The following is a 10,787-nucleotide window of genomic DNA, read 5'->3' on the forward strand; positions in this document are numbered from 1 at the left end:
ATTTTGTAAACAATTAATCTTTACAAATCTGTTGTATAATATATATTAATATTACTTATTATTATCTATTCCAATTTACAATTTCGATGCCAATATTTTTTAATCGCGTTTAAATTTATAGTCCTAAGTGCTAGACTTATGTTCGATGATATTTATGGCATGTATGTTTACCAAATTTTCAACAAACAACAACAAATCAACCGTGATTGTCTGCTATTGAAGAGATGAATTTTTGTTGACAATGTGATCTTTAGAATTGAAAATCTGTCGCCAGCGTCGCCTCAAGTGCCGTTTTATACCCTTTCGATTTTCCCACGAATATTCAGCGATACCTGTAAAATAATATCGAGGGTAAATATAATATTGAACAAACTTTCAAAATATTCACATCCATACATACACTAAACATATTGTTTGATTTTATAAAAATATCGAATAACAATTGCGTATGTTGTAGAGGAATTCCATGAGTATTCAATATATTCCATGAATATATGAGAAAATCAAAAAGATATTTATTCGCGAATCCGCCTTAGTGTAAAATTAGCCTTTCCTTATATATCACAATTTAATTTAAAAAAAAAAATGTGGACATAGTACTAATAGAAAAATATTCTAGTTTTTATTCTGATCCATTTAGGAACAGTAATTAGCTTTCGACTGTTCTTATTTTATTAAACAAAGTATATACGTAGAAATTTTATATTATTAACAAAATGTCCATTATTAAAAAAAAAATTATAAATGATGATGGTGATGTTTCCCTGACCGTTTTTGTTAGACATGATATAATGCACAATAGTGTGTGCGCTAGCAAAGACGCTCACTACTCCCTCCTGTTTATAATAAGAACTGCTGGCATAACCGGATAGAGATTGAACCTAGGACCTCGGGATCTCAGTCTAAACCAACGGGGCAATCAATAAATTATCATATAATTTCATGAAACACGTTAATTAGAAAAATAAATATGGAGCTTGTAATCACTGGTCATGACGACTGTACAATTGTCGAACAATGTTCACTTTTCAATTGACAAGTGCCCAAAGAAGCTTACCTATAAGAATCGCAATAACGTATCCAGTGAGGATGACAAAGAGTGCTGTCTTAACGTCAGCAGCGCGGGCGGAAGCGAAACCTGAAGATGGTTCACACTGGGGCATACTCGGAACCAAAGCTGCCTCGAGCCGTGCTAAAATACCTCCGCTCCGTAATTGTAGTAAACTGAAAACTCAACAATTGAATAATTATAAATTAATAACGAAGACCATGATATAATAAATATTATCAGCTGCAACAACAGTTTAAAAAAATGTAACTTTTTAAATAAACAATTACAGCTACTAAGTGACATAAACAAATAACTTCTACCTAATAAGCACAGGTCTTGCATATGGCGAGCCACTAGGAAGAGGAAAAGCCACCTGCGCACGCGTCGACAACACTGGCAACTCACGTAGCGCACAACGACCACGTGCTTGGCTCAAAGACCTATCTCATAAAATAAAATAATTTACATTACTTCCCTAAAATATATCATTACAAATCACAATCAGCGAATAATTAATCATTTAAAAACCTAATAGTAGCCCGAGCCGCTCGCTGGCCTGAGAAAAATGCGTAATCTTGTATCGCGGCGCGAACTAATCCTTCCTCGGTTGACGAGACTAAATTCTCGGCTTCAGAATAACCACGGATATAGAATGCGTTAAGCTGTACATCTTTTGTTGACTGAAATTTAAAATCAAAAAATCATTGAAAAAATATTATAAGTAATTTATATATACATATACATATTTTATTTATTATAATTACTAAATAAATCTATAAGTATATTAGTCTCATTAAGTGTTTGGTATCATAGTTCTATTTTTTCGTTTATAGAAAAAAATGTCTTTGAATATCCAAACGATTAATTTTGTCGGATAAGTGCAAAAAACTGTTAAAAATGTAAGCAAAAGAGCCAACATCAAACATAAACTATCTTTTATCTCAAATCGTCGTGACGGTGGAATCGTCAATATTTAAACAATACCACCGTTACGAAGCAAAAAACCAAAAACGTTCTTTGTGCCATATGCAAGCATAAAGCAGCGGTTACAAATTTATATTTATTTCTTTTATTAATAGTAAACGCGTCAGGTTTTATGTAATATTTTTGTATATTCTTTAAGCAGCCGTTAATATATTTATTATTTTTTACATTATAGTAAAAATAATGCATCATTGTAGTTGATCACGATTCTAATTTCTCATGCTGTTCTCATATTTCAGGTAGTTTAGTGACTGGGTCAATGGATAGTTAGGGAGTTAAATAGATAATTGTTTTATAGTAAAGTAAATATTAGATCTGCAATCTATGCAGATGTAAAGAAATAATATAATAAATAAATATATACATAAAAACAACAATGTAAAAAGAATAAGAATAGATGCGAAATGTATGAAATGAGTGCGGACGTGAGGTTAAAGAACATCGGTGACAAAAGACATGCTCAGTAAGTTAGTTAAGCATGCACAGTGTCAGGGATAAGGTGCGCAGAGGGAATTAATGAAGATATTCTTAGAATTAGTCTGCTCTCGTAATATCGATCATCAATTATCTCAAAATCAAACAGTGTAATTGATCCACGGTTTTGGAAATAGTTGGTAACTGGTGCAATTCAAGCTTGCATTTTACCGTTTAAACATCTAATATTTTGGTATAATTCTAATGAGTTTGGTATAATAACAGTAAAGTTTTTAGGGTAACTAATTTTCAATATAAATATATTCGATTCTTAATTATAATCATCCGATTTTCAATTATAAATAATTCGACTAAGTTTTTTAGGTATATGGTATTTCCTTCCGAAAAGATACATTTTCGACAAAAGTAGTCGCTTTTATATTAAGCAAAGTTAATTCTATGGACTTGGCATCGCCTTCAAAGAGCTTTGCAGTACATTAAATCCCTTTGAATAAAAAATCCTGTTTAGTTATATGACTACTCACTTTTAATGTATATTCTACTGTTTAAAAATTTTGTTTTTAGAGTAGTATAAACATTAATAAATAGAATATTTTCCTTTTAAAAATAGTGTAAGGCAATTGTAATTAATGTTTACAGGTCGTTATTTATTTTACTTTTAAATTAAAGTTATATTCTGATTGCGTTGATGATCTGTACTGTTTTTCATTGTATCTATTAATGCGTTAAATCATGTTCACATACCATTAAATACATTTGGTCTGCTCCATTTCTCACGTATCCGATTTTTATGTTAGATGACTGCAGTACGTCTGCTAACGACGCTACAGTAGCGACGCGAACCGAGAGCACAGACGTTATAAATGCAGCGTAAGCATTATATATCACCAATGCGAATAATAAACTGACTATTAATACAACACTCGCCGCTGCATTACTCGGTCTCCAAGAACTACCTGAAAACAAAACATATATATTTTTGTCAATACGAAAATGTCTTTATTCAATGAATAAATATTTTCGGGTCTAATGAAAAACACCCGCGACTAAAGGGGAAACCGGAGAGGGAAGTAGAAACGGCACAACAGCTGCGAAATATAAGGCAACCTGGACAAGAAGAACCATAAAAAGGAAACTGCCCCTTTTCCCTATTCCTTAACTCCGTGATTAAAAGCAACCAATTAGATTGGTGCTGTCTTAGAGACGATAAAACAGAGAAGGAATCTTCTTCTTCTCGTTATCAGTAGACGACCGTCCTTGCTGCTGTTAAGTATCAGATTGTAGACCGCAGAAGGCCAATAATAAATTTGATTTGTTTGGGCGTTTTTGCAAATAGGTCTAATGAAAACTGTAAATTTATAGACCTTTTTCGTAGGTACACATAAACATGTATAATATATGTTTTAATGGCACATTATTGAATAAATATTTTATCATGTAATTTACCTTGTTGACAGAGAATACCCATGGACCAAATAATAGCATCAGTAAAGCTCATATATCTAGCCGTAAGACATGTTTTGCTTATTATCATCATCGTTATGGAAGCTACCAAAGCCACACAAACGGCACAGGCTATTAGTTGAGGGCTGAATGGAGCTAAGAAAATATCCCGTACAGCAGACGTTTCTTGGTGACGAATATATATGTTGCACCTGAACAATTACAAAATATAAAACACCTTACAACCGCTCCTCTACAAATAAACCAGTAACATTATTAAAGTTATTATAAATATTAATATATTTTCCGAAACGATAACGAAAATATACATTTTTTTTATTCATTTAAAGAATGTCATGTGGTTTTTCCATTTGAATATAAATCGTCACCTTCACTAATAGACATTAGCACTCCAAATTCAATACATCAAAATTTTGAGCTCATAGTGGAATAATTGAGTGAAACGGTAGGAGCATAAAGGTATAAATGATAACATTCGTTTGTTTCATTTTTTATTTTATTACTTACATTGTTCTTGTAATGGGAAATATGAAATCCATATCAGATTGTCGCGATGTTACTGCGGTTACTGGCTCGAGGGCTATATCCACTGAGTGTTCCATCAGGGCCCCGAGAAGTCCAGTCCAAGCGCCTTCATATGACCGGTAACCCAGTTTGACGTAGTATCGAGATAGTGATCTAGTATTATAAAAACTATATAAATTATTTTTAATAATAATATAAATAATATTATTATTAAATAATTCAAATTATTATCATATTAAGCACATAAGCGCTTTCAAATTTTTAAAAACGAGCCCGAAAACAAAATGTCACTACAACGCTGCTTTCACGCTGCTATTGGTGGTTTCGAGAGTAGTAGTCCAACTTAAACGGGATGTGCAAACATCCAGTTTAAGTTGGATTCCGACTAAGAAACACTGTTCTTAGAGTTACTCTTGAAACAATTACTTTTCTATTTGATTTTATTGCGTTCCATGTCGGATCTCGATGCAATATAACTGAACGACTCTCAACTTCATCAACAATATTTTCAATCTGAATTTCATTTTTGTTTAGATCGATTTACTAGTTGATCTATTAACCCACTTGCGTGTAGCGCTGTACTCGTTTTTTATTTAAATGTAAATTAACAAAGCAATGCAACCGTAGTGCTGCAGCCACTTTTTCTGCATCTAGCATTTAGCCCCAAATTTAAGATGTTCTATATGTATGGAATGTTTCAGTATCACGTATGTAAGCCATACAATAATTGTATTATATAGTTTATAACCTCATATACGTCATAAACGTAATTATACCACATCCATGCTATAACGATGTAAAAACATAAATACATTAATCATTTCAATTTATAAATAACATAACAGCAATCGAATCGATTAAATATAATATCATGTACACATCATTCAGATTTATTCAGTCATTAATCAATTCATAGAACAATTTGTCTATTTGTGGCACCACTTTCGAATGGCTAACCGTTATAAGACAATATTTGAAATAGGAATTTGCGGTATTAAAGTTTCAATTATCATAATATATATTAATCAAACGCAAATCTGGGCACATGACAGTATTACTTACAATGAAATATATAAAAAATATATAATCAAGATAATATAAAACTAAAGAAACCAACCAAAATAATTTTTATTTAGTCTACAAACTAAGTTTTTAATCACAGCGCTATAACCTTAGTTATAGCGCAGAGATAATTGAAGAGTTACGATAAAAATACTTAAATATATATTACGTTGCATTTAAGCGCTGCGTCAGAAAGTCCAAAACGTTATCTAATAATTCTGGTGTTGAAGAAGCCTCTTCGTCGGATAAAGTTGAGCCACCCTTAGAAGAATTACATCTACCAACGATAAAAATCTCGCCCATCAAGTTGCGAGCCTCAACTGGATAAGGAGCGTTGACAGAACGCATCGATTGCTTTTGATTCCATTCACCTAAAATCATTCAGGTTACAATTTATCTTGATACAGCCAGTGAGCCACAGTAGCCATAGCGATACAAAATTGCTAATTGCGGGCACTTATGGTATAATAAAAACTAAGAAAACTGTTATTTTTGTTGAAAAGCAAAGTAAAAATTATTCGCCGATATTTCTTAATTCGTCGCCCTAAGCGTCTGTAATTAGTCATCGTATTATAGCCAAATAAAAATAAAACTATATAGGTAAGAGTCTCTAAACAAAGCTACTGAAATAAAATGAAATTAATACTCAAGTAGATTTTTCGAAAATCCTACTGCTAATCTACACCTGACTGTTTATATAAAATTAAAATAACAGTAATAGAAAAAACTAAAGTATTAAAATATATATTTAATTTCACCATTCTTTAAAAAGCCTACAACTGGTCGAATATATATATTTTTTTTAATTATAGATTTTTAAGCAAAATAATTCAGCTATGCCATCGACCTGTTACCCAATAGATAATTAACACATAACATGCACATTTCTGAATTTATTGTCTTTAACAAAAAGCCGTCATAAATTTAATATTTTGAATAAACTGTAAGAGTGATGCCAGAAATAATGTAAGACAAAGTTACTCTGTGTTACACTAAAAGTGTAAATTCATTTTACGATTACAGACTGATTAGTAACGGTATATATTATCAATTTAATTCTTACTCAAATGGCTTTTATTTTATTTCGCCATATCATGTAGGAAGTATACTATTGTTCTCTACAATCAATTCACTATGATTAATCTTACCTAAAAAAGCCACGAATAGAGTTGAATTCAATCGCATTTTAAAAACTTGAATAACATAAACATTAAAATAAGCATTGTGTAAATTCATTTGAATTTGAAATTCCTTTGCAAATATCTCGGTTTTCATTACTCGAAATTTTCTCGATAAATTGTAATTAAGAATACTTGATCTCCATAGCGGAAGTATAACCTCGATCTCTGTGCTTTGGTACGTATTGAATTTCCTATATCTTGCAATATTTGTAAATCGTCCTGTGCTTCGATAGTAACTTGTTTCGTATTTAGTTTGATTACAATTATTATGAGCATATTTATCATATCGCCCAGAGCTCGTTTGACATTTACTATCCATGTTCTGTGATCTATGAATTCTGCTGATTTTATTTTTATTGTAATTGAAGTTATGGTCACATAAACCCAGATTTCCTTTCTTTCGCCCCCCATGATCAGGAAAAGCTACAACAATATTCTGATCAAATCGCACATTAGTTGCGTTTAACGATTCACTTATAGCCTTAAGACCTTCTATTGATTTGGGCATAATCAACCAATCAAAAGGCGCTTCATTCATTTCAAATTCTGTAATCTAAAAAATATTTTTATTACTTTTAAATTATAAAATATCTTTTTTAAAATAACGATAAATTATAAGTTTATTTCAAGTAAATCTAAATAACGGCTATAAATTTATAAAATTATTGTACCTGATTGACAGTCGCTATAAATCGGCTCGTAGCATTCAATCTGAGAGTGCGTTGAAACATCACAATACCGAGATGTGTTTTTAACTTTGCTCTTTCCTTTACATTCAAAGCTGAAGCTATTCCGTTTATGCCAAGACATTTGACCAAACTTAGTATGCTCCACTTACAATCTGTGAGCAAAATGTGTATTTGAGATGTTAAATAATATAATCAGTTTAAACCACTGTCAAACATAGGAGTTAAACTAAGATCTTTTGCCATAGTTACAAATATGAAACTCCACAAAGCTTATTTGTTGATAAGCCTACCATTAAGCGTTACTCGTTATATTATACTGTATTAGTGTGTAATTTGTCTAAGTGCTGTGTTAAAATTTATAAGATACGGTATCGTAACAATTCAGTTGGAGCTTATACGAGTCTCAATTTTCACCGTAATTCGATGGACTGGAAAGCATGAAATAAAGTTACTATTTTAATTTAATATTATAAATGCGAAAGTAACTTTGTCTGTATGTCTGTGTTACACTTTCACCGTCAAACCAATGAACCGAATTTGATATGAAGCAAATTTGGTATGAAGCAATGTTGAAGGAAATAGGCTACTTTTTTATGCCTACCAACTGATGACCAAGCCCTAGAACTATCTACCTAGAAATATATCATATAATTCTTAGAAATTCATATCGTTCTTAGAATGATTAACATTGACAAAGATAATAACTGGTTTTATGCTCTGTTTTCAATAAAATTGGGTATTCGACCTCTGGCTCTATCAGTACTACAGTATTTCAGATGTAATTTATTTTATGAGATTTCAGATGTAATTTAAGAACTTTGAAAAATCATACAATACTAAATTATCAGGCACATGCCTCCAATATTCATTATTGAGAGCGCTTATTCCAATTACCGCTTCTCCTTTTCTGTAATTTTCAACCTTGTGTGCGTGTGACTTCGTATGTGTGTATAAGCACAACTACTATAGTCAAGCCAATCAATATAAAACATCGTGATGCTAGTACATTATTTATTCCGTTTACATTGTCTATGGGTTTTATTTTCAATTGTATAGATATAGAGATATACGAATCATAATTAATAACTGAAATAATTATAATGTATGGGAGATACACACAGTTCATATGTAAAAAAAAACTTTGAGTAAAATATGAAAATCATCAAATATTAAAATAGTATTCGTAAATTTTACGCTGCTTACGATTTCTCGAGTAATTTTATTATCAACTTTTGCCGTCTAAGTTTGTAGTCCGTACGAAAATTCTACAAAAATAAATATTACCATAACCTTTAAGGACGATGATAGTCAATAATAAATGGTAACAAAATTATGAGTTAATAAACGAATACAATAAATTAAAGACACTAAGGTTGCATTTACCTATTTTATTTTCATATTGGTGATAGGTATGTTAAAGTACCTAATATATTATGTGTGGTATATGATTCTGAACAAACAATGATACCAAAACAATTATATTAAAAAAAAGCCTCAATTTTTGAAGTCGTTAATATATATTGTCAATAAAAAAATATCAATTACTTGATAGTTGAAAAAGTTTAATATATCTTAGTTAAAATAAATACAGAAATACTTCAGATCAAAACGTGTGAAACGCGCTGTACCTGTAGGTACTGATACTGATACATGAAGTTTGAAGCTTAATACTGTGCATTTAGCCTGGTTTTCATTCTTTTTTTGTCAAAAATTATATAGGAATAAATTTTTATCTATCACTACATTCTCATCTGCATCTGCTCGTTTATGTAGTGTTGTACAGAAATAACTTACAACTCATTTTTATAGGTAAAAGTTTAAATTTCCATTTACACTGATATGTATACTTTGAGGAGAAGGTATAGAACTATTAACAACACGCTCTCCAATGTGGGTTGATAAATATAAATGTAGCAAAATCTCATTCCAATTAGACACATACAGGTTTTCCCGAGAAGTTTTCCTTCACCGCCTTTTTTTAAAATGTTATAAGGGGCAAACTAGCAGGAGGCTAACCTGATGCAAAGTGATTACCACCGCCCATGGACATCTGAAACCCCCGGGGGGGTTGCAGGTGCGTTGCCGGCCTTTTAGGAAGGAGTACGCTCTTTTTTTGAACGTTCTCAAGTCGTATCGGGACGTAAAAACCGCCGGCGAAAGCTGGTTCCACAGAGTGGTTGTGCGAGGCAGAAAATGTCTTAAAAATCGATCGCCTAACACGAGATGGATTTTAAACATTAATTAAGCACCTGCAATTTCAGTGGTGCTTGCCTGGGCTGACCCGCAATCATCGATTAAGAAGCACGCGTCTAAACTACTGGGCCATCTCAACTCAATCAATACATATTAGGACATTAAAAAAATATTACTTAAATTTGAATACCTGACTCCAAGTCAGTCGTGTAAATAATTGCCTGATGCCATCCGCGCCAAACTGCATGTTCAACTATATATCCCATAGATAACAGCACGGGTGCCGGGCATTTCGCCTTTGTAAATGACGACAAGTAAAACGACATAGCAAAAAATATATGTTTCAACTTCATTGCTATAGAAGGAAGTGACTAGTCTCTCCAATTTTCAAGTTATAAATTTTCCAATTCAAAGACAAATAGATTAATAATAAAATAACCTGGTAGATTTATTATTTTGATTAATTACAAACAGACTTGCCTTTTATTGAAATATATTATTACAAAGCCCTGCCATGCCCATAACCCATGACAACAAAATGATTTATAAATATATTACGCTATTACCAAGTTCATTCGTAATAATAAATCTATGAAAATATTTTCAAAAATACTAGATAATTTTACGAATACATAAATAACGCTTATAGTATTAACGTGTTTATATATTAATCGGTTATTATTAAAAAAAGTTCATTAAGTTCAACAATTTAAATTAAACTGAGAAAGAATAAACAAAAACTTATACGACAAACAAATAATAATTAAAAAGTACAATCAAATTTATTAGATACATAAATAAAGTCAATAAGTTGAAGCGTTGACCTTGTAACACTCTTTCGTGAGTTATATTTTAAATGGTTATGGAAATATGCTACATTGCTTCAGCCGAGATGACTCAATGGTCATAATGCATGTGTCAGATTATGTAAGATATAAATAAATAATTAGACAATTACAAACAAGGTTTACACTATATATTGTATGTTTTAATCAGTTCTGTACTAATAATAATTCAATTTAAGTTATTTTTGAATTGTGTTGATAAAATTGATATTAAATAAGATGGTACTTTGACTTTTCTGTTCATTATTGTGAGTCACGTGATTTGTAGTGAGGCTTATATAAGTGATGGAAGCTCGGTACAGAACACTTACTTTACTCTTTACTCTTCCTGGAGCAGCAAGGTGTTACATTTAAGGTA

General features: G+C 31.4%; 1 protein-coding gene across 1 annotated transcript; it reads right to left on the reverse strand.

Annotated features, from left to right (window-relative positions):
• Positions 1-213: 213 nt before the first annotated feature.
• LOC135193456 (probable glutamate receptor) lies at positions 214-9,910 on the reverse strand. The gene is made up of 12 exons (XM_064215997.1): positions 9,775-9,910; positions 7,374-7,543; positions 7,130-7,255; positions 6,670-6,772; positions 5,691-5,892; positions 4,442-4,612; positions 3,917-4,125; positions 3,215-3,426; positions 1,580-1,731; positions 1,372-1,491; positions 1,058-1,224; positions 214-332 (listed from the first exon to the last, which is right to left on the reverse strand). Exons 1-12 carry the CDS (start codon positions 9,908-9,910, stop codon positions 214-216), a joined length of 1,887 nt encoding a protein of 628 aa, XP_064072067.1.
• Positions 9,911-10,787: the final 877 nt, after the last annotated feature.

Source organism: Vanessa tameamea, chromosome 10 (assembly GCF_037043105.1).
Source record: "Vanessa tameamea isolate UH-Manoa-2023 chromosome 10, ilVanTame1 primary haplotype, whole genome shotgun sequence".
Classification (NCBI taxonomy): domain Eukaryota; kingdom Metazoa; phylum Arthropoda; class Insecta; order Lepidoptera; family Nymphalidae; genus Vanessa; species Vanessa tameamea.